The 27027-nt window shown below is 40.9% G+C and overlaps 2 protein-coding genes across 2 annotated transcripts in view; one reads left to right on the top strand and one right to left on the bottom strand.

The window, feature by feature from the left end:
* cldn12 (claudin 12) overlaps positions 1-828 on the bottom strand; it is a 14388-nt gene extending 13560 nt beyond the window's left edge. Inside the window, exon 1 of the mRNA XM_008287752.1 lies at positions 818-828. The gene's annotated coding sequence lies outside the window, so the exon portion shown is untranslated. The remainder of the gene's footprint in view (positions 1-817) is intronic.
* The window catches only part of adam22 (ADAM metallopeptidase domain 22), a gene marked incomplete at its 5' end in the record, with an annotated part of 89582 nt that extends 62759 nt beyond the window's left edge, over positions 1-26823 (top strand). Inside the window, 19 exons of the mRNA XM_008287757.1 lie at positions 376-466; positions 549-600; positions 6503-6602; positions 6696-6767; positions 8187-8279; positions 8726-8806; positions 8909-8959; positions 9046-9109; positions 9224-9329; positions 9410-9529; positions 11955-12123; positions 13569-13680; positions 14356-14446; positions 15679-15732; positions 16759-16959; positions 17307-17407; positions 18602-18668; positions 25102-25225; positions 26501-26823. Coding sequence (XP_008285979.1) covers positions 376-466; positions 549-600; positions 6503-6602; positions 6696-6767; positions 8187-8279; positions 8726-8806; positions 8909-8959; positions 9046-9109; positions 9224-9329; positions 9410-9529; positions 11955-12123; positions 13569-13680; positions 14356-14446; positions 15679-15732; positions 16759-16959; positions 17307-17407; positions 18602-18668; positions 25102-25225; positions 26501-26521 — 1770 coding nt within the window. The remainder of the gene's footprint in view (positions 1-375; positions 467-548; positions 601-6502; positions 6603-6695; positions 6768-8186; positions 8280-8725; positions 8807-8908; positions 8960-9045; positions 9110-9223; positions 9330-9409; positions 9530-11954; positions 12124-13568; positions 13681-14355; positions 14447-15678; positions 15733-16758; positions 16960-17306; positions 17408-18601; positions 18669-25101; positions 25226-26500) is intronic.
* Positions 26824-27027: the final 204 nt, after the last annotated feature.

The following is a 27027-nucleotide window of genomic DNA, read 5'->3' as shown; positions in this document are numbered from 1 at the left end:
TCATGAGGATGAACACTTCATATTAGAGACGAGCCATAATAATTCACAAACAACTTTATATTTCCTTCAATTACAACAGCATCGCAGTGAAAAATAGCATAGAATTATAATTATTTGATGGGTTTCATACACATCAAAGGGCGAGGTAGCTGAATAGTAAATTAGAAGACAAAAGCAAAATTTAAAAAATGTGCATGAAGCAGATTAATGAACATACAGTATGTGGTCCCTCTGCCCTCCATCTTAATAAATTAATTAAAATATTTTTTTAAGCAGAAACGCCTACGTAACCTCCTTTTATGAAAGTTTCTTTTCTCTGGACTCATCTAATATTCTGCTTATTCTTTTCTTCCCGCCGTTTCTTTCTTCCGTCAGTACGGGAAAACAGACGAGATGGCCATAACTCTGGCTCAGTCTCTGGGACAGAACATCGGCATTTTCTCTGACAAGAAGAGGATCCTCAACGGTATGCAGCTGAGCCCTAACGAGGACTTAGAGATTTACCTTTTTTTTAAATCTCATTTTGATGCAACGTTTTTATCCCCCAGGCGAATGCAAGTGCGACGACCGCTGGACAGGCTGCATCATGGACGACATTGGGTAAGTTGGCTTGAAAGTGCATTTCCCCGTCACGTCGACACTCGCAGATGCCGGTGACTCAGTTTGTCATCAGAACAGAATCAGATCACAGAATCCAGTCGGATGTTAGTCAGACTGTAAGTTATTTTTGTCCAAATTTGTCACCGTCAAATTATAAATGTACTGAAATGAAAAGTCTCCTCCTGCCTCCTCAAAACCTGTGAACGTTTTTATGAACTTCAAAACCATTAATTGGTGACAAAATTTTATAGTCTTTATACACTTAATAATCTTAATGTTTGTTTACGTAAGAGGTCTCAAACTTTCCTGTGTTTATGAGTTTAAATAGGTCGATTCTGTACAGTGCAGATAACAAATTCCATTGGTTTCACTGGTGCTCCTGCAACACCTGGATAGAGATAAATCTGACATTAAAACACTTTATTTGCCTCTTCTCAAACTAATTTTTGCTCAAACACTCGTCTTATGTGCTGTGCTGCAGTAACTAAATGGAGACTAGAGGCTTTTCGGTGCACAGTCATCAAGAAGAGTATACTGATGAGGTGTTTAGGGAACGTCTGTAAATTGTAGCGTCAGGAAACAACCTGAGTAACACTCCCGATACATCTTAAAATTTTGAGGGAACGTCAGAAAATTGTAGCGTCTACTGATGCATGTGAGGCGTTTAGGGAACATTGGTATATTGTAGAGTCTACTCATGAATCATATGGGAACGTCAGTAATATGTGGCATCTACCAAAGCATGTGAGACGTTTAGGGAACATCAGTAAATTGTAACATCCACTAATGTGTCTCAGATCTTTGGGGCATGACGGTAAATTATCGAGTTGATTGACGCATGTGGGGGCGTTTAGGGAACATTGGTAAGTTTTAACGCCTGCCATTGCATGTCTGATTGTTAGGGAACATCGGTAAATTGTAGAGTCTACTAATGAATCTTATGGGAACATCATTAACATGTAGCATCTACCAAAGCATATGAGGCGTTTAGGGAACATCAGTAAATTGCAGCGTCTAATGATGCATCCTAAATTTCAAGGGAACGGTGGTAAATTGTGTTGTCTACCGATGTACATGGGGCATTTAATGAACATTTGTAAATTGTAGAATCCACCAAAGCATGTGAGGCGTTCAGGGACCATTGGTACATTGCTGTGTCTATCAAGTCATGTAAGGGAACTTTGGTAAATTTTAGTGTCTACTGATTAATGTTTGCCTTTTATGGAACAACAGCAAATTGTAGCATCTACCAATGCATGTGAGGCATTTAGGGAACATCAGTAAATTGCAGTGTCTGGTGATGCATTCTAGATTTTTAAGGAATATCAGTAAAATGTGGCTTCTATTGATGCGTCTTTGATTTTTGCCGAACAGTAAATTGTGGAAACTAGTGCTGCATTCTTGATTTCTACACAACATGAGCAAAATTGTTGCGTCTTCTGATGCATGTGAGGCGTTTAGGGCACATCAGTAAATTGTGGCGTCTATTGATACATACTAGAGGGAACATCGGTCTAGTCTACTGATGCTTGTTCGGAGACTTCAGGAAATTACAGTGGCTACTGATGCATCTCAGGTTTTTAGAGAACATTGGAGAACTGTCACACCTAAGGACACGTGTGAGGCGTTTAGGGAACATATGTAAATTGCAGATCTATCATCGTTTGCATGTGAACCATTTAGTAGGCATCTGTAAATTTCAGTTTCAGAAAACAAACTGGGTTACACTTTTCCCTCTGTAAACTGCATAAATGTCTGCAGGCACATCGTTCCGTCCAAGCCACCCACCACCACGAGTGAATTCTCAACCTGTGGGAAACACTGAGATATGCTGAAACATCCAACATGAGGTGTTTATTGCAAAGCTTGTGGCCACAGCATGAGTGGGAACAGAGCTTTTACTGCAGCATCAGGCAGCAGCGAAACAAAGCAACGAGGAGTCATAAATTATCACGTAGAATATAACAGAACAGAAGAAGAGCCACCTTTGACTAGATCGTCCTTATAGGAAGGAACAAAACATTCATCTGCACCTTTATTCTTGTTTACAATTATTTACATAATGTGTTAAGGAATTACTAATGTGTGTAAGAACTGACAAAGACGCTTGATGAGTGTGATTCAGTGCCAAAAGGCCTGATGAGAATGTGAGGAGCACCAGTGCAACCGATGTGAAAACACCCTGATCTTCTATTTCCATCCACTGGAGTGTTATTGTAGTTCACCGATTCACCACTAGGAGTCAGCCCAGGTTTATTTTCCACATCTCCTTGTTTATATAACTTCATTGAGCGTCTCAGCAGTAATGTCTTATGTAATGTCTTGCTTGCTAAGATTAGAAAATAGGTTGTAAGTCGGACTGTGTATGTTTGTCAGTTTCCTGCAGAAATCCTGCCGGTGCTCGTCTTAAAATGTGTTTGTGTACTGAACCTGCTTGCTTTGGCGTGGCGCCACTGCGAGCATATGGATGTGTGCTGTGTGTGTTTGTGAGTGTGTACCCCTCTTCTGAAATACCTCTTGCGTTCCCCCTCTATCCCGAATGGGACAGCAGGTGAGCAGAAGCTTGCTCGAGCGTTGCTTGTGCTGGTTTTGATCCGACTGGCTGCCTCGGAGGGGGTTGTCAGTCACCACAACCTTTCCCATCTCATCCAAACGGCGCTACAGCCGGCACTGTGGGCCCAGCTTCTCTTTTTTTAAAATTTATTTGTTTAAAATGATATGAACAAATACAGCTTGATGTCCTGTTTATTAACACACCGGCTGTATTTTTCATAATCACACAATTTCACATGAAGTGTATTCTTGAGTTTTTGGCCGCTGATCAACCAAGAAAGTGTTAATTTCTACTTCCTGAAAGGCTCCTCCTCCGCTCTGCCCTTTGACAGTCAGGACTCTCCATCACTTGTTTTTTATTCATGTCTAACCGATTGATACAGTCTGCAATGTCATTCTCATCTCAGGTCTATATTTACTCATTTCCCCATAACAACAGTACACTCCCCTAACATTTACCGTCCCGATCCCGCTCTATTTGGTTACCATAACAACCTGATCCCATGTCATGGAGGTCACATGACAGAGGACAGGTGACTCTGTGCTTCCTGTACGACTCCAATTTGCTTCCCCCCCCCCCTAAAATCAAGTCAATGGTATTTCAGACGTTTGTATTCAATGAGGACCTCAGTCATGACGGAAGTTTGTTTTTATCCCTCAGCACCTGCATGTGTGATCGACTGAACCTGACTGCTATTAATGATCTTCACATGTTTTCACAGGGTGTACTTACTGTGTGTGTTTGTATGTACATGAATGAGTCTGTTCACATATATAGTTTACAACAGAAGTGAGTACGATATCACTTATATGTCGAATGACTGACATCTGTATCACCTTTTAGCATTTGGAGGATTTGTGTTGCTCTACCTTTCTTTTTGAAATATTCCAAAGATGTTCTAAAAGACTCAAGTCAGGCCGTATACTTCCATACATCCAGGTTGTAGTTTTTTATTTGTACTTTGGATGGTTCTCCTGCTGGAATATTCCTCTTCCTAAAGCTTCTGCAGACTGGGAGTCATCTAGTTTGGTTTATCCTCAGACATTCATCTATAAATGTCATCAACACCTTCTGCCCTCATGCAGCCCCATATCATGATGCTGCCACCTCCGTGCTTCATTGTCAGGACGATGCATCCACTGTGGTGGTCCTGGTCAGGTTCACACTAAACATCTGGACTCCATCTGAGCCCAACACATTTATCTTCATCTGACCAGAGCACGTTCTTCCAACGTTCATCAGGCTTCTTTTCATGCATTTTAGCAAAGTGTAATCTTGCAATTTGGTGCCGAAGCAAAAGCAGGAGTGCATTAATTATGTGTGTGACCTTATGCACCATCTTTAGCAGTGTATGTTATAGAAGCTCTGATTTCCATTAACACACAGAGGTTATTAATCAACTGAGTCTGAGGCAGCTGCCGTCTGTTTTTCAGAGATGGATTGTGTCATTTTAGAAGGACAGCAGCTCTGATTAGTGCTGCTACCAGCTTTGACTAATATTCCCCAGAGGCTGGCTCACTTCTGTTGCATGCTGGATATGTGTTTACTCCTTCGCAGTGTGTGTGTGTGTGTGTGTGTGTGTGTGTGTGTGTGTGTGGCAGCTTTTTATTCTCAATCCCAACTAAACCTTGTCGTCTTTAGAGAAAATAGATCATTTTATTGCATTAAGGTTGAAGTAAGATTAGTAAATAGTCACATTTTGTAGGTTTTATTACATTTACTTCAAACTTCCTGTTTCCTTCTTATGAAAGAATTAATGTTCCGATGAACAAAGCAGGACAAAATATGTATTGTATTGTCTTTATTTTCTGATCTAATGAATAGAATTAGCCATAGACTTGTCACTCTGAACAGTATTGAGGCGGTTCAGTGTAGTTTAGTTGCTACCAAACAGCCACCAGGGGGCGACATGGTGACGCGAATGAATGGAGGAAGGAAGAAGAAATGATTGAAGCTGTTAAGTGAACTTTTGTTTACCACATTGCAAAAAAATTAATATAGTAGTAAAGGTAAATAATTACATTTGAGCTGCAACTTAATTATTTTCACTGTTGATTAATCTGTTGTTTGACTGATTGATTAATTAGTTGTGTGGTCTATAAAACGTCGATGTTTTATCCACAACCCAAATTTATTAAATTTATCATCAAAGGAGAAAAGAAACCAGAATTTGCTCAAGTTTGAGAAGCTAAAAACAGAGAATTTAGACAGGTTTTCTTTAAACAAAATGACTGAAACTGATTAAGCGATACTGAAATTAGTTTATTGCTCAACAACTAATCGATTAATCGATTAATCGTTGCAGCTCTAAAATGCAGCACTTCTTATTTTATACATATTTTGACCCCTTGATTGTATACACTGTGAAATAAAGAGTCTTTCTCACGGCTGAGTAATGCTACGATTCCATGTGGTGATGTTTGTATTTCTTCTGTTCACGGATGAATCACTGGAGCATGTTTCATCTTCGTTTCACCCCTCGTTATTGTCTGAAAAGGGGATGAGAACTACAAGATTTTGATAAGATTCAGCACAAATTTAGAGTTCAAGCATCCCACGTGACAAAGTGGGACAACTTTAAACCCGATTAGTTCAGGAAATCTTTCTGAAATATTGTAGTGCGCTTCATCCATCGTCATTATGCAGCCACCCCCGCCGCTGTAGGCGGCTTCATCTAGTCTCATTACATATGAAATAGGAACTTCCAACCCCCGACTTTCTCTTGGTGGGGCTCTCTGTTATTGCATTGTCCAGACCACTCGAGATAAATCTGAATTATTAGTGCAGCAGAAGAGAATAATCTCAAAGAGCTGCTCAGAGGAGTTGAATGTGGCATTTAGCTTTGAATGCATTCAAAAATTGATTCAACTGTCAGTCAAGTATGATTTCTGTTAAATATGAACATATGTGAATATCAAATGATGATGCAATAACTGCCTTAAAAGCGGACCATTGTTAAGGCTAAAGTAAAAACAATGCATCTTAGGCTCCATCTACATCCCACATGTGTCCTCATGTTATCATCACTATATTAGCTGTGCTGTGTATCTGTTCCCATTTTATTATAAGGATCTCCTCTGAACTGTGAGTATGGTGAACCCAAGACTTCAATATTTATGGTGTCTTTGGTGTAAAAATGCAAACTTAATTATATATTATATGATTATTTTCAATGCCCATGTCTGGAAAAACTGTAAAAGTGAACATGTAATTAAGTTAAAGGGTGCGACATAGACAGTTTGTATGTGTACAGAGGCCTAAAGTGGTATTAAAGTGTCTCTCTTTCACAGTTATATCTGGGATGCTGTATCCACAGTAACGGCATGATGTTGTGGTTGTGTTGAACAGTTTCTACCTGCCCAAGAAGTTCTCCGACTGCAACGTGGAGGAGTACTATAACTTTCTGAACAGCGGTGGAGGAGCCTGTCTGTTCAACAAACCTCTCAAGGTACATGGCACTCACACACACATGCTGTACATGCATATAACGATAGTAATAATGTGCATATTTATATTAATTTGATCCGTTTTGCACTTGCAGCTGCTGGATCCTCCAGAATGTGGCAACGGCTTCGTGGAGCCTGGAGAAGAGTGTGACTGCGGCAGCCCGGCGGTGAGTTCAAGTGCTGGGGATAAATGCATGAAATGATGCAAATAAGGAGAATTCATTTATAAGGCACGGTCTAATTAGCAGCCAGCAAGACCTCCTGCTGTGTCTCTGCACTCTAAACAGGAGGTAATTTGACACAGTGAAGTAATTTCACTGGAGAAATCAAGTCACTGAATGCACGGTATTAACATATGCATGGAGTTTGTCGGATTATGTGACAGAGGACACACATTTCTCTCACCGTGGGCTCGTTTTTCACTGCAATATCCTGCACAACCATTAAGAAGGAGAGAGGATTCAGAAATGTTTAATGTGCAGCAGGGCACAGATGCAAGGCTATGAATCACATAAAAAGATAAATAAATAAAGGTAGTCTTGCTTTATAAAAATATTGAAAAACCTGGAATTTACAGCGTTTTCAGTGGTTACCAACACTGGAAAACGGTGGCGTTACATGCTGAAGATATTTCACTGTTTTTACCATTTCTGCATTCATTCATTTCTGCACATCAGCTGTAGGAAGATGTTTCACCATGCTAGATGTATCGTCTATCAACTTGCTCCTCTGTGTACTGCTTTTGTGCCGTGCTGCACTTATTTTATTGATCCAGTATGTTTTATTCACCTTTCTGCTATGTGAAAACACTGCCTGCAGTTCATCCGAGAACTCTCTGAATTTCTGTCTCATAGCTGTTGATCACAGCTAAATCACTAATGCGTGACAGTTGCAATGGGGAACGCAATATTTATTTTTTTTTTTTTGACAGAATCTTGATCGTACAAATGTGGTTTTTGGTGAATTTTTAAACAAGACGATGAAGAAATAAGATTTTCAGCATATCGCACATGATTAGTTCAACTCCGTCTCTGTTCTTTCAGTTTTGGGAGTTTGTTGATATGACAAATTGTGAATTGTTTTAAAAAAAAAAAAAAAACATAGCTCGTCGATCCAACTTGCCAGCAGATGTTTTAGGTTCAGAGCATTAAATAGTAAGACGTGAAAGTAGATCAGTAAGTTGTTGAGTTTGTGGAGTTTTATGAGATTTTCTTGAAAGAAATTGTGAAAGTATTTTCCTCTCTCGCCGTCTCTTTTCTGCTCTGTGGAAACACTGTCTGCAGTTCAGCTGAATAGTCCCTGAACTTTTGTCACACACAAGATTTGGTGCAAACTATTTATTTTTGGAAAATTCCTAACTGAGATTTTGATGAAATGTCTTGATTCTAAGCTTAAACTTTTTTTTTTTTTTTTGCTTTTCTCAAATGAACTGCACATCACACCTAATTAGTTCAAGGCTGTTGCAAAGTTGAAAATCCACAAATGTTCCTGTTTTTACAGTTTCTGAGTCTCATGAATGGGGTTCAGAGGATTAAATCCAAAGAAGACAACTTAGAGCAGCTTCTGCTTTTCTGTTTGTCCTGCAGGAGTGTGCCAGAGAAGGAGATAAATGCTGTAAGAACTGCACCCTGACTCAAGGATCCAACTGTAGCAACGGACTCTGCTGCAACAGCTGCCAGGTACAAAGCTGCACATTTCGTTATTGTACCGTCAGAGTGGGTTAAACAGACTGTTGAGGACACCAAACTGACAGAGGAGCCCCCTAAAAACATGCAGTATTTGCTCTCAAAGTGGCAAATGCTGTTTGTTTTTCTATTAATTTCATACTTGTCTAACTTTTAAAAAATTGCTCATAATTTCAGTAAAAATGGAGCCACCAGCACGAAGTTTCAAATACTTTTTTTGCCTGAACAAACCAAAAATGTTCTCTTCAGTCTCCTCTGAAATGAGAATAGCAGCAATTAAACACCAACTAATCCTAAAATAAAAATCACAGTCAATAAATGTGGGCGTTTTTGACGAGAAGATTGACTTGTGATGTGGGGAATCAAAAGAAACAGCAGAAGGTGCAACTCAAACACAAAACCACTGGCAGTCTGTTTGATATGAGCTTGTGCTGCTGCAGATGGAGTACATGGGCGTCGTGTGCCGAGACGCAGTAAATGACTGCGACATCCCAGAAAACTGCACCGGAAATTCCAGCCAGGTGGGCGTCTGCTTCCCTAAACGCAATTTTCTGCAGCTATAAAGATTTATTAATAATCAGATTCACTTCACAGAGTCTTAAGTTCGTCTCTGTTTCTTACAGTGTCCACCAAATGTGCACAAGATGGACGGCTACACGTGTGAAAAAGACCAAGTAAGATGTTCTTTAGAATATCTGAGAGTGTTTTACATTAAAAAGATAGGGGTGTTTATTAAGAGTTATACAATTTCTCTCTACAGGGGCGCTGCTTTAACGGAAGGTGCAAAACCAAAGACAGACAGTGCAAATACATCTGGGGAGAGAGTAAGTCTGCTTTCTCACATGCATCTCTGCAGTAGCGATCCTCCACAAGTAAATGTAGTTACAACCTCCATGAAGCACCAGACATAAAGCTGATTGTGTTGTTTCCTCCCTCAGAGGCGACGGCAGCCGACAAGTTCTGCTACGAAAAGCTCAACATCGAGGGGACAGAGAAAGGCAACTGTGGGAAGGACAAGGACACGTGGATCCAGTGCAACAAACAGTAAGTCCGTCTCCTTTACGAGCAACGCCTGATGCACTTTCTGGGTTATTCTTTCCGACTGATCTGTATTCGTGTTTCAGGGATGTTCATTGCGGATACCTGCTGTGCTCCAACATCTCACCTGCCCCCCGACTGGGAGAGCTGCAGGGAGGACTGACCTCCTTCTCAGTGGCCCGACACAGCGCTTCCCTGGACTGCAGGTATGCTACAAAAAAAAAGCGTTGAACTCTCAAACTAGCCTCACATATCCAGATGTACCTCCACAACGGTGTGTTAGTGTTTTAGAATGATCTGTCTGCAGAGAAAAAATGCTCTAGCGTCAGTCACAATCCAATGCAGCGGCACTAAGCCCAAGATGTAGTGATGGTGCCCCTGCACAAAATATATAGTGACGAGTGGAACTGTTTTGGCAGAACATTTGCACGGCATAACATACAGGATGAACTAAGATCAACCTTTATTCATCTCACAGTGGGGAAACTGGCAGTATTACAGCAGCAAAGGAGACAGTGCAAGCATGACGGGAACATCAGTAGACACGAAAAATAAACCAAAAAATATACATATGTACTGATTCTTCCCTTTGTGTTATGTACACATTCAGATTTTGCACCGGAAAATAATAATATTGCACATATGAATGATATAGCACAGACTCTTCCATAAGTAGAAAGACTGATATTGCACAGATTTAGTCTATTTTGCACAATTGTCCCGTAAGCAGAGAAATTCTAATATTGCAAAGATTCTAGTATATGTAAAAAAAATAAATAAATAAATAGACTAATGAAAAACAAGCAGGCCTGCCTTACTGCTTCATCTAAAAGAGGCAAAACTTGCCATTTTCAGTATCTAGGTTGCAGCTCGGAGGTTGTTGTTGTTGTTGTTTCCTGTAGCTGGGGGAATTTTAAAAATAGTAATCTGCAGACAGTGAAAGGCGAGGAGAAAACAGTGATGGAAATGACAGGTTTATACCCACAGACTACATCCAGAGAGTCAGACTGATGCTCACGTCTACAGTGGCGTTTTTAGATGCAGTGGGTCCGAAAACAGACTACCACACCGCCTGATGAAAGTCTATGACCAAAACGTTGCTTTAATAAATTTGATTGCAAATTAGACACTGTGCAGGAGTCTGTTTTTGTACCTGCTGGATGTGCTCGTTCCTCTCCCACACACCTACCTCGAGATGTGCAAAGACTTCCCTTTGGTTTAGATGCAATGAGTTCCCAACATTAGATGTAGACGACTCTGCAAACACTGGCTGCACACGACCAACATGGCTCGGAAACTTTTATTCCGAAAAATGTCTGAAAACGTGGGAGGCAAGAAATAAGCTGCTGAATCTGTCTTCATTTTAGATTAACAAAATGAGTTTTCCAAAAGTTTCCACAGGCAACAGATCAGGTTTGGCGCTCTTCATTTGCACAAAGTAGCTGAGACCTCTATTTTATGCAGATAAGAAACAGGAAACGCTACCAGAACGGATTGTATGGCAGCTCCCATAGACAACAAATAGGAAGCACTGAAGAGACGGATCCTGTGGATACGAACCATAAGCCTAAGCAAACAGACTAAAAATGACAGTTGGTGATTTTGCTGGTAGCATTTTCTTCCTGGTCCTGGACTTCCACATACAAAAAAACTCTTACTTTTAGCTAAAATGACAAACTTTTGATTGTTGAGTAACACATCAGTGTCAGGTTTCGGTGTCAATCTCCTCAGGATAAAAAAGTATAACCAGGCTTACATACCAAACAATAATTTCCTCGTGTGTCTGAATTGTTTATAAAGCACATAGTCTGACTCAATTCAAGTCTAAGCCTGCCGTTTCCATGGTTCATTTCTCATAGCTTTTTCTTCCCCTTATACAAGTTAGAGTTGTCAAAATTGCTTTCATGACCAGAAGCAATAACGACCTCCAAGCAGCAACCTGCCACACTAAAAAAGTTTCAAACTAAAGATTTGGATTGTTCAATAAGACACAGTATAAGTCATCTCTGGGCAATTTGCATAGTAAGGTGAAGACTTGAACTTATTAGATTACAGAGAAAAGTCCAGCAAATCACTCTGAAAACAGTGGGAGGAAAAATCAAAAATCAATTTCAACAGGAAGAAACCTCCCACAGAACCAGGCTCAGGGAGGGTGGACGTTGGCCTCCAGCTGGGAGGAGGGTAAACGGGAAAGAAAGTAGATAAGCAATGCATAAGAGGACAGTTAACAATGGGAAGGTTGGTGAGGACAGTAACTGCAGATGAGAAACTTGCAGCTTCGACCAAAGGGTACGATGTGTTTACATTTTCAAGGCGTTTAGAGCCAAATACCTAAATTTAATCTGAATTTATAAGAATTTATCATCCAGGCCTTTATGTCTTTAAAACACACTTGAAGTAACTGATTTGTTTTATCTGGCCTTATAGACAAATACAGTTGTGTGTCATCTGCATAGCAAAGGAAGTTTGTTCAGTGTTTTCCAATAAAGGGAACATGTGAAGGTGAAAAGTATCTGCCCAAGCACAGAGCCCTGTGGAACTCCAGAACAAATTCTTGCATGAACTGAAAGACTTCTTGTCCTTCTCATAAGAAGTTCTTTGCGACTGATTTATTCACGTTTGCTGTTGCAGCGGCGCTCACGTTGTGATCGACGGAGACTCCGATCTGGGGTACGTGGAGGACGGAACAGCCTGCGGAACTGACAGCATCTGCTTCAACCACAAATGCCTCCCGGTCCAACAGTTCAACTTCAGCACCTGCCCCGGAACCACGGACAAATCCATCTGCTCCGGACACGGGGTACGAACCAACACTGAACACAAGCATTTAGACATTCAGCTGAAACTGTTCTTTTAAATCAAGGTTCTTTTCTGTTTTTGATTAATCAACTTTTGGGATGAAAACAACACTATGCAAGAGCACCTGACCACAGATTAGACTAAGAATTTCTGACACACAAGGTCTAGTTTTCTTGGCTAAGTTTTGTTAACAACCCGAATGCTAGTTAATGTATCAGTGGCGGCACAATGTTAAACATTTGTACCGCTTTTAAAACCTCAAACTGGGTCTTTTCTAACAATATCCTTAATTAACCGTCTGAGCCCCCAAGCAGTTTCTGGCCTTTTTATTTGCTCCAGTCACATTTTTCCTCACTTTGGGCTCATTTTTCACTGCAGTATAAAGTCCTGCAGCTCTGTGGAAACAGAACAACCATGACTAGAAGAAGAGAGAACTCGGAAATGTCTTCTGTGCAGAATGGCACAGATATAATTCCATAAATCATTACAAAAGGGGGGAAAAAAGTTGAATTTCTTAGATTCTTATTTTATGCAACATTTTTCTAAGTGTCCACATGTTGGTAACATGTGGACATAAAATGGTGCCTCCACATACTGCAGATATTTTCCTGCGTAGATTTTTAAAGCCTTTACAAACTCAGCATTTATCCCACTACTCTGCACAATAACTACAGAAAGATATTTCACCATGCTGAATGTATCTTCCACCACTTGGTTCTTTTTTCCCTTTTTTTTGGGCCTTGTTGCTTTTTTTCATTTGTTCCGTTTTTTTTTTTTTTCTTCCCGTTTTTCTTGTCATCTCCTCTCTGCTCTGCGGAAACACTGCCTGCAGTTCACCTGAAAAATTTGTCACGTGTTACGCCAAGAAGTGCAGAATTTTTCAATTTTTGCAGACTCTGGTTAAAGCAAATGCTTTAATTTTGGCAAAATTGTAAACAAGACATGCAGAATAAATGGATTTTTAAGAAAATATGACAATTTTGAGCTTCGATTAGATGAATTTTCACAACAAAACTACATTTGACACAATTACTTTAAAGACTGTTGGACAACTTTTCTGTTTTTACAGTTTGCTCTGATAAACTGTATTTTTTTGATGTTTAAAAAAAAAAAAAAAAAAAGGAATTCCACTAGAGCTGGCGGACAATGTTCCCATCACAGCCCAAAGTCCCTCAAAATGCAATAAGGGTTGTATTTGGGGGTTATTTTGGTATTTAAAAAAAAAAAAAAAAAAAGGGACAAATCCGCTGCAGCTTTTGGGTTTCAGAAAAAATAAAATATTTTTTTAAAAAGGGGATTTCTGATAATATCTGATCGTTTTTGTTGTTGTTGATCGTTAACTGCAGGGATTTAGCTTTCAGGTGTTGGAGACAACAAGCATGCAGGAAGAAGGCCAAAATTAAAGATGTTTTTTTAACTCTTGTGTGTTTAATCTTGATCCTGCAGGTGTGCAGTAATGAGCTGAAGTGTGTGTGTTACCTGGGCTGGGCGGGAGACGACTGTAACTCCATGTCTCCTTTCAGTTACCCAGTGGTTGGACCTACTGCATCTGTTTCAGGTAGATTCACTCAACACGCTCTCCACCTGTTCATCCCATTTTCTGTTCTCCACACCTTCACCTCTCCACCGCTCTCCAGCCCACTTCGACTCTTTTGGTTCTTCTTTTATTAACCGTTCCTTCCCCTCACAAATCCACGAAATATCTCCTCTTCGTTTTGCTGCGTTTCTCTTTATTTTAGCGCCTGTGTTCACGTCCGCTCATTCAAACCAGCTGTATTCACTGAACCATGCATGTCATTCTTTTTGTTTGTCATTATTTTCACACTCATTCTTTGTCGACAGGCCGATGTCTTTGACGGAGTGACTTGAGGTCAGATTTGAGTTCATTTTTCATTGTGTTTGTCCCGTCTTTGGTGTGACTCCTGGTCCTCCTCCTCTCTCACACCGACTCCAGCTCACCGCAGTCGGTTGGTGAATGACTTTAAACGGAAAATGCTCCGTTTCTGTAGTTTTCCCCTCAGAGTAGAGCTGAATGGTGGCAGCAGTTTGGTGGTTCTCAGTTTACTCCCCCGTGTTCTCCCGTTGAACTCCTCCTGCTCAATGTGCTGTGTTTCTGTGTTCTGCTGCAGTGTTTTGTGGTTTGTGTATCCCCATGTGTCTGCATCGCTCAGGATACCAGAGATCCAATTAACACACATTTGTCTTGCCGCTCTGCTCTGCTCCTCTGTCTCAGGTATCACCAGCACCAACATCATCATCGGGGCCATCGCCGGCTCCATCCTCTTCCTCGCCCTCATCCTGGCCGTCACAGCCTGGTGCTTCAAGTGAGTTCCTTTTTTCTTTCTTCTTTTTTTTTTTTTCTTTACAGTTAAACCCAAAATTCTTCATTGCAAGGCCAAATTTAGATTTACAGGGATTTTTTATTTGACCAACAGGTTTCTTCTGGCTGGAAATGACATAAACAAATAACAAATGACAGTGAAACACCGTATTAGCAATGTTAATTATGAATTTTAACTTTTTTTCTTTTACATTTTTGCATGTGAAACTTGTCATCCACTCAGAAATTGTCACAATTTTTTGAGAAAAAAACTGAAATCAGCATCAGGATCATATAACATAAGGTAGGACTTTAGGAATCCTGAAGGAAATTAAAATAAATACAAATAAAAACTGCATAACATGAGTATAAAAGCAGGGCCTAAGAGAAAAGCAATAACATTTAAGTAGGATGCATTACTAAATTTAAAAAAAAAAAAAGGTAATACTAACTTGATGTTACTAAAATAGTAAAGTTACACCACACATGATGATAAAATATTGGCCATGAAAACGAAATATTACATCTAATTGAAATATTGCATCTTAAAAATGAAATATTGCACACAAAATCAAATATTTCACATGAAAACAAAACAGTACTCATGAGACTGACCCTAATATTGCACCAACTATTAAGAAAAGTACTGTTGCAAATGATATTTTTATTTATATTGTTCAGATCATTTTAGTTTGCAAACTTTACTACAACGCTGTATTAACAAACTGGTTCTTTTTACTTGTTGTAGTGTGTAAATGTAAATATTAATCTAAGTAAAGTGAATCTTTTCCACCAATTTGAGGTTAAACTAGTGTTGTAGTTTTACAGCTGTAATGCAGCATCAGTGGGAATTGTGATAAGAGCTATTAAGACATATTTCAGTTTGTTTACTGGGTTATTTTGGGAAATAAACATATCATGCATTTCTGAGCTCTTTGGTGATCCAGCAAATACTTTTAACTGATTACAACAACTTTAATGTACTGTGGCGTGGCGTCGTCTTTAAAAAATGCAGCGATTTGGGACTCAGTGTTGTATGACTTTGAATGTCTGTTGTCACTCGTTTGTCATTTAGAAGCAGAAGAAACCTGTCGGTCAAATTAGAATGTAGAATAAATCTAAATTTGGCAAAGGTATTACTGATTTGGGGTTTAACTAAATGTGTGATGTTGCAACAGATGTGTTCAAAAATAAAACCACTGATGGACTGTAATAAGGACTTTGTTCTCTTCACAGGAGCTACAAGCAGAAACGTTACGTCGAGTCCGAGGTTCAGCGAAGATTCTGCCGGTTTGCTCACTTTAACTCCGCTTTTCACGCGTTGCATTTTAAAGCTGTGACTTTGAAACTATCCATCCATCCATTTTCTATACACCGCTTAATCCTCACGAGGGTCATGGGGGGCTGGAGTCTATCCCAGCCAACTTAGGGTGAAGGCAGGGGACACCCTGGACAGGTCACCAGTCTATCGCAGGGCCACACTTAGAGACAGACAACCAAGCACACTACTTTGAAACTATTTTAAAGATAATAATCTGTCAGTAATAGTAATGTAAAGGTCACAGTACATGGTCCAAGAATCATCAGATAATCTGCGCTTCATTTGTAATTCAAACATGAAAAAAATAGTTTCTGTTCCTCATTTCAAAACCAGAAAATGGAAAAACAGTTTTTACTTTTTTTCATTTTTCACAACAAAAACAGGAATCGTGGCTTTTTTGATTTGGACTTTTATACAATAATAATACTAAAAACTGGTCTATTTGTTTATTTATTTATTTATTTATTGGTTTCAAAGCAGGAAAACAAGATAATCCTACTTTTTTTGTCTGTCATTAAAACACTGAGATAAAAAGGAATTTGCAAGAAACACATTTTTTTTCTTTTTTTTTTTTTTTTGGTTTTCTTGTTTATTTTTTTGGAAACAAAAAATGTGTACCACTAAATAAAAAAAAATAAAAAAAATAAATCTGACACCTGAAAAATAGACACAAAATAGAAACAAAACATAGAAACAAAAAAATGTATTGAGTTCTAATTAAAAAAAATAAAAAATCTGACACCTGAAATAGAAACAAAATAGAAACAAAAATGCCCATTTTCATGCATCACAGCCTGAGGATGTGTTGACTGGATGCAGTCGAGTGCAATAAGTGAACATTCATCCAACAACACAAGTCAGATTGAAGACAGGGAACACGTCTTATTATCGGAACAAAAAACAATAAACCAGCGATAGATACCGTTTTGAGAACATCTGCAGGTTTCTGGTTCCTCTGCTGGTGTTCAGTCTGAAAGCTCCTTCTGTATTTCCAGACAAATCCCTCCAGGCGACTACGTCACTAAGCCTGGAGACGCCGACTCTTTCTACAGCGACATGCCTCCGGGCGTCAGCACCAACTCGGGCTGCAGCTCCAAGAAGAGGTCAGCCTGCCTGTCCCACCTGCAGATTTGCACCTTGTCCTTCACTCCCTCCATCCCATCCATTTCTCAGAACATCTCAGTGTTTGGCTTCAGGTGTGCCATCATCATCACTCATTCATCTGCTGGCTGTTGTGTGTTTGGTTGTGTGTTGGATTCTCTAAATCAGCGGTCAAGCTGAGCTCACGCTTCGTTGCTCTCACGGCTTTCATTAAATGTCACCTTATCTGTAAATATTTTGGACGTGAACCAAAATGCTCGTATTTCTGAACATTATGACTGTTTCTGTTTCTCATTTCATATTCAGCTGCCATGACGCTGCCATCATGGCTCATAATGTTGTCCATCTTCTCCGTCGTTCACCTCACAGCGTTTCCTTCGTCTCGACTCGCTCAGAGGAACCTTTCTGATCTGTTTTGTTCGTGGTGTTCTCGTATGTGCAGATCTAACGGACTGTCCCACTCGTGGAGCGAGAGGATTCCAGACGCCAAACATATCTCGGACATCTGTGAAAATGGAAGGCCGAGGAGCAACTCGTGGCAAGGTAACGCACAACAGCAGTCACGCTTCTCCGGCACTCACTGATAAGAATCCTCTTAGATTTATACTAGAACTTTGTCTTCAGATCACTCCTGACAGTCATAGTTATTGAAAAATTCAGAGCACAGAAGACCTCGCTTTCCGGTTTCTGCGTGACTGATGTGGACTATGAAAGTGGACAACTTGAGGTTCTGATTATTCTGCGACGGGTCCACATCAGTCTCGTGAGCAGATGGTTGCATTTCCCCTCATAGAGAACTCAGAAAAACCCTCTGAGCTTCCATGAATGTGTCCGGAAGGCTGTGATTTTGCTGTTTTTACAGGACATCACACCACGTCAGTAGCACGAGACTTCTGGAGAATTTAGATCTTCCTGCTGTGTTTGGGTTCTGCTGATGGAAAGCTTGTACAAATTAAAGCATCTCCAAAGTCCAGCAGCGACTATTTCAATTCCAACTCTTTTCTAATGATGAATGGAGAATGTCCTCGCGACAAAATTTAAAATCGGCTAAACCTGTCTTACAATTTCCGTGCATATGCTGCCAGCACAAATGAGGGTTTAGTCAGGAATAGCCATGAAAAGTGAAGACAAAACTTCTCTAAAGATGAGATGACAGAGAGATGGAGGAGCCTGAAGCCAGGAAATATGTATTACTTGGTGGACTGAGCAGAGTGTGTCGCTGCTGCAGGTGGAGCAGAAAGACAGAACTGTTTAAAAAGAAATGGTCTGACCTTAAACTACAAGGAAAACAAGAACTGCTGAGGTTTAATTCTGTCTCCCCATTATTATTCATAGAACATCACATCCTGTTCTTCATTAAAAACACCGTACATCTTTAATCCTTTATCTGATAACATTATTGTTCACAAAACTCATGCAAAGTTCCCTGCAGGCTGGAACACAAACTGTAACAACTGCTTGTACATGACTTTCTGCTAAAGTCGCGCTTAAGATCCAAATAAATCAGATTTATGGTTGAAAGAAAGACTGCAGTTTGTTTGTTCTCCTAAAACAGAGACAGAAAAACTGTGATAAAGTCTTGATCACTTCACTATATTTCAACTAGCGTAGATAAAACGTGGCATCACTGAACTGCTCCCACGTCGTCTCCCTGCATTAAAACACCAATAAGTATTTTGCATGTTATTGTATGTGTTTGTATTTAAAGGTGTGCGTTTCTGTTGTGTGTCTCTGCAGGAAACCTGAGCGGCAATCGTAAGAAACTGAAAGGAAAGAAGTTCCGCGCTCGCTCTAACTCCACAGAGTAAGTTCCTGGTTGGATGCCGAACGTGTTGTAAAGTCAACGAACAGTTTATGTTTCAGCGGAAAACAGAATGATCAGGATCTTTTAAAGGATAAATCTGCCGTTATCGCACAAAAAGACCAAAACAAACAATGTTTTAGTCAGACTCTCTTCATTTAACTATCGTTATGGTTCCTCCTGATGTTTGTTCATCATTTTAAAAAGGTACAAAATTTATAATTTCATTTGAAAGAAGGCAAAATAATTTCAGAAAACATGTGTTCACTGAATTCTTTAAGAAATGTAAAGCAAAGAGGAGCAAATGTTGTATTTGTTAGGAACTATTTGCTTTGGATTAACTCAGAATCGATGAGGAATAAACTCAAACAGCGTCTTTGTAACGGTGCAATAGTGTTTTTAACCCTCTGAATCCCAAAATGCATGTTATCTTAAAAAAAATCACCACAATCACACCATTTATCAGTGCCAGAAACTGTAAAAATAGAAAAAATCTTTAGAATTTTCCAGCAATCCTTGAACATATCATGTTCAATGTGCAGTTCCACCTGGAAAACAACCAGATCTAAGCCCAAACGTGTAATAATTGAGAAAAAGCACTTTATTCTACACGTCTCATTTAGAAACAAATTGCTAAAAATAAATGTTTGCACCAGATCCTGTAAAAACAAAAAGTTCTACGCTCCTTGGTACAACTCAGAAGCTGTGACTGACTCAGCTGAAACCAACGGTCACTTGACAAAAATTCAGAGAGTTCTCAGATTAATTGTAAATAAAATAAATGCAGCATCATTTTAAAATGGTATACAGGAAGTTGTTGGAGGATGCATTCAGCATGGGGAAACAAGTAGAGAGAAAGGGTTTGTGGAGGTTGTAAATATGTAAGTAAAATATCTATAGTATGGAGAAACACCATGTTTTTCCAGTATTGCTAACACCTGTGGGCATTAGGAAAGATTTTTCCCATATTTTTGGGATATTCAGCTTATTTCGTATGCTGTACCTGTGTCATTCTGCACAGAAGACTTTATTCAGTTCTCTCTCCTTCTAGTCATGGTTGTTCTGTTTCCATAGAGACACAGGACTTTATTTTGCAGTAAAAAATGAGCCCACGGTGAGTAAAAATGTGACAGGATTTTTTAAAAAAAAGAAAAAAAAAAGCTCAGGGTTCAGAGGGTTAAATAATGTTTGGACAGGTTGTGGCTGCACACACAGAAAAAAAAAGTTTTGGTCTTTTTGTTAAATGTATTGAAAGATAAAATCCAGAATTGTCATTATCCTTTAAAGGCTGTAACAAAGGGGAAAAAAACTCTCAAAATGCTTGTCTTTAGGTTTTATATCAGATATAGAGAGCGGTATAAATAGTACTGAGCCTTGAAAGTCACGAGACAGTGAGATCATGTCTGTCTTAAGCTCGTGTCTGGATTGTGAGTCTGCATTGCACTTCTAAGTCTTTACCTCAGAGCCCGTGAACGAGTCCGGTGTTTGTGCCTGCTGACTGTGAATGAGCAGAGTGCATCGGCTGCCTCCCGGCCTGGCGCCTCGCTTTGTCTGTTTGTCGGGTTTCGAAGGCGTATGTGAAGTAGTGTGTCGTGCAACCTGTTTACCTCGTTATGAGCATGAGACTGACTGAGAAGCCGACTGCTTGGAATGATGTGACCAAATGTGCAACTGAGCCTGCGACACACCACACAGTTGTTTGTGATTGTCATGGTGCCGTTGTCGTCTGAGACCACGCACAGGTCTGTCCGCCATCTTCTCACCATTTTCTCAATTGCATCTTGTTCAGAATATCTTTGCTCTGCTCTGCTTTCCTAAAATATTTCCTCTTCCTCTCTCCCCCCCCCCTCCTCCCCACACTTGCTTATTTCTGGAGATTTTCTGTCCTTTTCATTTACTTTTCTCTCTTCTCCCCCCTCCTTGTGTTGTGTCCATTAACTCCCCCCCTCCCCCTCCCACAGGTATTTAACCCCTCGCTTCAAAACAGAGTTTTATGATGTAACTAAATGGGTAGAAGATGTGAATAGAAACACTCAAGGACCTTACCTTAGGTATTACCTCAGACCATGTCCTGTACCCCACACGCTTGTCTAAAACTCCCTCACCTTTGGTTTTAATTTGTGGTTTGGAAAGTAAGATTTAGGGTCTTTTTTCTGGAGAAGCTCTAACGTCACATCTCAGAGAAAGTGTTATCGACAGCTGGCATGTTGGACTTTTCAGAAAGGGGTCGCCACTGAGAATTTTCTACCTGAAGACAGTTTTTATTTTTAAATTGCTGCATTTTAATCTTAAGTGTTTCAGCAGAAAGAAACCGGACTTCTTTTATAGTTCTTGAAGACGTTTAACCTCTCCAAAAGGCTTCCTCAGTTCTAAGTGACTGGTGGGGAGTTCCAGCTATTTATTCTCAACCCCCAAAACACATGGCTCAGAGCCTGTTGACAGCTAAGACTCACAAAACTCACTCAAAGTGTGGCTGGATATGAAAGTACCAAGGTGATAGTGGAAGTGAAACGGCCACGGGAGGGATTACCTAAGGTGTGAATTGTCGTGAAACTGCAGGGTTCATTGCAATACTGTAGCAGTGCTTATCAAGTACTCAGAGCACAGTCTAAAGACCCCCCAGGCAGTTTTATCATTATGAATGTGTGGGACACCGGATGGAAATTAGCCTTGTGCTAAATCCGGCGTATTTACTACAACCTGAGATTACATGTACAGTAATACGCACTGTCCCGTCTAAATAAACAAATAAATAAATAAAAACACCATGAGTTGTCCTTTCCGAGTATCAACCGCAGGTAGCACCTTAAGTCTTCCCTGGGGAGTTTAACCATCATTCATCCATCAAGTCAGTCCATCCCTTGGCAGTGTTGCCAACAGCAACACCTTGAGTCAGTCCATCCCTTGGCAGTTTCACATCAATTCACACCATAGACCAACACTCCCATGGCACTTTTATCATTATTAACACCATGGGTCATCCCTCCCGGGGCAGTTTCACCACTATTACAGACATGAGTCTTTCTTTCATAGTTTCAACCACAAGTGCCACCTTAAGCCTTTCCTGTGTAGTTTCACCACCATTAACCCCTTAAGTTATCCCTCCCTAGGCTGTTTCACCGTAATTATCACAATGGGTCATCCATCCCCCGGCAGTTTCACCAACAGCAACACCTTCAGTCAATCTATCCCCAGACAGTTTCACCACCATCACCAACATGAGTGTCTCTTTCCCAGTTTCAACCACAAGTACCACCTTAAGCCATTCCTGAGGAGTTTCACCACCATTAACCCTTTCAGTCAATCCATCCCTAGGCAGTTTCACCAACAGCAACACTTTGGGTCAAACCATCCTGAGGCAGTTGCACATCAATTCACACTACAAGCCAACCCTACCTTGGCTGTTTTATCAACAATAATGCCATGAGGCACCCCTCCCTGAGCAGTTTTATATCATTTCACACCATGAGCCAACCTTCTCCTGGCAGTTTCACCACCATTAACATATTGAACACCCCTTCCTCTACTTTGTTAATCGTTCCCAAGGCAGTTTCACACTCATTTACACAACAAGCCACCATTCCCCGGAAGTTTGTTCATTATTATTGGCATGTGTCATCCCTCCCTAGGTAGTTTATCACCATTAACACCATAAGACATTACTCCCCAAGCAATTTCAGCAGATTTATCACCATGGGTCACCCCTCAGTACATAGTTCACCCCAATGAGCCATCCCTCCCTAGGTAGTTTCACCACCAGTAAAGATTGAGCCATCTACTTCAACGGTTTCATATCATCAGCCATACATTCCCAGGCAGTTTCACAACCATCAGCCCCTTGAGTCCAGCCTCTTCAGGCAGTTTCATCATCATCAACACCATGAGTCTTCCCTCTCCAGGCAGATTTTCCACCTTTTACGTCATATGAGAATGACTCGTGATTTAGGTGTGAGAACAAATGCCTGTGACTCCCAACCAGCTGGTTTGAACCGAGGAAGCCTCTTGTATGAGAGGTGAAATGTCTTCAACGACTTAAGAGAGAAGTCCAGCTGCCTTCTACTGAAGCTCTTAGGATTACCATGACCTGGATGACTGGGAATCTACACAGACAGCTGCCTTTTAATTTGCAGATTTTTATTTTCTGCTTCATTGCATCGATGCAAAAACAAATAAATGCTATCATAAGGCTATACAGCAGTAATTTTGTTCCTAATTTCTTCTTATTCCCTTCTTTGCTCCCCTTCCTCAGTCTGTCGTTACCTTTGCATGTTCAGTGTTTGTGTTTGTGTGTCGGCCTCGCCTCCCTCCCAGTGACCTCACGTGCCTTCGCGACAGTGTGATGTCACTGCCGAGCCGGATGTTTTCGGGCGCCGCTGTGACATCATCACTGTGCTGCTGTGACCGTAAACCGTAGACCAACTCTCTGATCGCGTCCAAGGTCTATAGATGATCATAAACACGAGGCTTCCTCAACAACGGGGAAGCCCATGGGCACATCGGTTCTGTAGCGCACCGGTCCCATGCAAACACACCTTCACTTAAACCAAACATTCAATCAGCACTTGAATCTATAGACCTTCACTGTGTCCAGGAACATTTTCCTTACCCTCTCTGTGTTAAAACATCGATTCAAGGATAGAAAAAGAAGGGAGAGACGTGGAGCATTTAAATCAGTGAGCCCCGGTTACAGAACAAGACTTTTTGCACTCTTGCTTGAGATGTCTGTAGAAACAAATCTGCAAAGCCCCTTTTAGATATCCTCTCCTTTCCGTTAATCTGACGGCATTTGAATCTTTCCGCTTCATGTCTGAACTAGCACCCGGCATACTTTTCCATAAACATCACAGTTGAAATCTCTCGAGGTCGAACCTTAGTAACATCTCACGTTCAACACCTCACACCGCATGCAGTCCCATTAACGGATAGACCCACTCATTCACTTTGCTCTGCAGTTTGGTAAAAACTGAAATGTCTAGAAAAATACAACTTTTCTGGGATGAAGACAGCTTCTGCAACAGGTCAGATTAATGAGACTTGCATATAAATGAATGTAATCCAGGTTTTGATTTCTTTTTTAAATGGTTAACATGAGTTGAAGTTTAGTTTGTTGCTAACAGCTGAGCTCCTCTGAGTTTATCAGGCATTAGTAATACCTGCAGCAGCTGGATTTATACACCACAGCAGTGACTTCATTAGTTACTTATAGTTATAAATGATCCCTGACATGGAGACAGAATGGATCAGGTCAGGTCACAGTGTATTGTTTTGAATCTTTTGTTAAATAGCGGCCATCCTCGGTTCAGAGCTCCGTCACAGTTGTAAGGATGTTTTTGTTTTACTGTTGGTAAAGTATAGTAGTTAGATTATCACCATTGTTTAGGAAATCATAAATAAAGTACTCTGTTAGTTAGCTGGACACTAGATTTACGCTTTTGCTCATTAGCCGATCCTTGAACCTTGATATACTGTTCAGTCTTTTGTCTTCGTCATTTGTCTTGTCTGAATGAAGCACCATTAAAAGGGGCCTTTACTGTCTGAATTACAGAATGTCATCAGTTTAACAGACTGAAGAAGGAGCAGTGTTGCTGAACAGTAGCAGACAGTAAACAGCCAAACTACAAGCTCAAGAAGGAATCTGAGCCTTTTTGATGGAACTGAAAACATCTAAACACCTGGAAAACCTGCAAAGACCAGGAAGTTATGTTGCTGGCATGGCTAAAAGAAAAAACTCTTAATATATGAATTTCTGATGAGAATAAGACTCTTCTGGAACCAGTGGTCCACTCTCTCCCCTCTCTCCACTTCTTCCACCGATCCAGGACTTTCCGACGCCGCACACCGGGCAGGTTTTCTGCGGTTGTTTTACTGGACAGAACCGCTCCGTAGGATTCTCAGTGTGTTTTTCTTCCCCTGCTCCGGTGTGATCCGCCGTCCCAGTCGCCTCATCACACTCACTGCTCCCAGTTATTTAAACTCACACTGATCTAACCTGTGGAGACAGCACACCGCTTCAGCTTCAGCTACCTTTAGCGGACTTCTCAGTGGCTGAAGGTATATTTCTGGCAGACGGTGTGTTAGTGCTTGTTAAACATTCAGTGAGTGACTTGCAGGAAACTATGACTGCGACCACACCGCAGCTGGGAACTGTGTACTACTCTATACAGAGGTTGCCCTTAAAAGCTGAAGGTCAGTTGTACTGGTTTACTTTTTAATAGGTTAGAGCTTTTAAGGGTAACCTCTCTCTTTCGAAAGGTGAAACCTGAAAAACCGGACCAGCTTACGGAGGATGTTGCCCAAAGTCACAGATCCACCATGAGCTCAAGTTCTTGGATCTAACCTTCGTCATTTATCTGTGTCTTTGGCCAACTTAATCCGAGTAATCCGACTTAAAAAGGTGAGACGATGGTTTATTAATGCTGCTTTCCATTTTCCCCAGGACGCTATCCCCTGCCAAGTCTCCCACCTCCTCTACAGGATCTATTGCATCCAGCAGGAGATACCCCTACCCCATGCCCCCTCTCCCCGACGACCAGAGGAAAGCCAACAGGCAGAGCGCCAGGGCAAGTATCAAACACATCATTGAAAGGCAGATTATAGCATTCATTTGGCCATCATGATCCGATGACTTGCACTTCAGTAGATATTCTGCGCTAGTCTGTGCAAAAATGGGACCAATCAGAATATGTCACTTTATGCTTTGCACATGCATCAGCGCTGACCGATGTGGACTTCTTGTACTCATACTCCAATAAGTACTCATATGGAACACAGGAAAAAACTCGGGGCTCCGTGTATGTTTCTAAAAGACTTTTTTTTACAGGATACAGCAGCTGGTTACAGATTGGATTGTAGCACCGTGTCAGTGATTATTCCTGAGGTGTATCAAGCACAGTGGGCTAATAGCACAGGACATCTGGAGATTTTAGAACTTCCCACCATGTTTCGGCACCATCAATGGAAAGCATGCACAAATCTTCAACTACTTCAGTTTCAGCTCTGTTAATAACGAATTAAAGCATTTGTTTTCCTGGCACTCTTCCAGTCACAAATTTTAGGCTGCATGCAGACGTCCACGGAAGTGTCTACAAACTGTAGACATGGAAAGCATGTTTAGGTTCACTACTATCTGGCTGATATTTAGTTGTCCCATCATGGCATAAGACCTTATTGTTAGTCAGGTAAGCAAGTGCAAAAACATGTGATGCCAAATCTTTATATTTCTTTAGGTGTATGTGTAATGTCTTAATGAACTTACTCAGACAAAACTATGAACACTTGAGGCCAATTTATGGTTATGACCGATGCAGATGCATGCAGTTCTATTTGTAATACAAATGCATCAGTGTGCTGCTGATGGTCGCATTGCCCCTCATATCAATCAACAAAAAGCTCCCGTGGGTGTTAGTACTTTTGAAAGAATGAAGCAGATTGGACTGTATCACCACGCCAGTGATTACCCCGAAGTGTGTCGAACACAGTGGGCGGACAGAACACTGGATTTCTGGTGAATGTAGAAACTCATACAAATCAAAGCACCTCTGGCAAGCAAGTTCGGATGCGACTACTTCAACTGCAACTCTTTCATGACAAATTCTGAAGTTGTAGATTGAGCAGACACTTCATGAATTACAAAAGGTGATGATGATGGAGGATCTCATATGGTCCCGTGCAGACATGTGGATGAGCAAAGCTTAAACTGGCCTTTACGGTGGCTAAAAGTTTCTGTAAGTGTTTTATAGGAGAAGGCTGGCATTTCTTTGCTTTTTTAACCATGACCTCTTTAAAAGAGTTTGAAATGTTTAAATGTCTTTTCTGTCTCTTTTCTGTGAACGCAGCTGTGGGAAACCTCAATATAACAGCCCGCTCTGCAAAAGACCTCAAAGAACTCCACTTGTCTCTCCTTTTCTATGAATGAAAAACACAAAAATGAAACACAATTGACTCTAAGCGACTAAAGAGAAAGCGAGAGAGCCCCCCCACCTGGACAGGACGCAGGCAGAGGTGTGTTAGCGAGTCTCCGAGGTCGTCTTTCCAAGATGGCGTCATCCGGTGGATCTTTCTACGAGACGCTGCGGAGCGCCGGCGGAGAATCCAGCTCCACATCGGCTCCAGACCAGCTGGAGCTCGGACCGAGCTGTTCCTGAACCCCCACCACCACCACCACCACTACCACCACCATTACCACCACCCCGACCCCCCCACCCACCCAACACCGTATGCATGCATGAGACGACCCTGTTTATCAGCAGCCTCCTCCGACCGAGAAGATGGTGCGATGTGAAAGGAAAGCATGCGAGGGGGCGGCGATTTTATACCTTCTGTAGGCTTTCTCTCCACCGACCCATAATCTATCACCAGTTAT

Source organism: Stegastes partitus, unplaced genomic scaffold, assembly GCF_000690725.1.
Source record: "Stegastes partitus isolate 25-593 unplaced genomic scaffold, Stegastes_partitus-1.0.2 Scaffold517, whole genome shotgun sequence".
Classification (NCBI taxonomy): domain Eukaryota; kingdom Metazoa; phylum Chordata; class Actinopteri; family Pomacentridae; genus Stegastes; species Stegastes partitus.
This window is presented reverse-complemented; position numbering and strand designations above follow the sequence as displayed.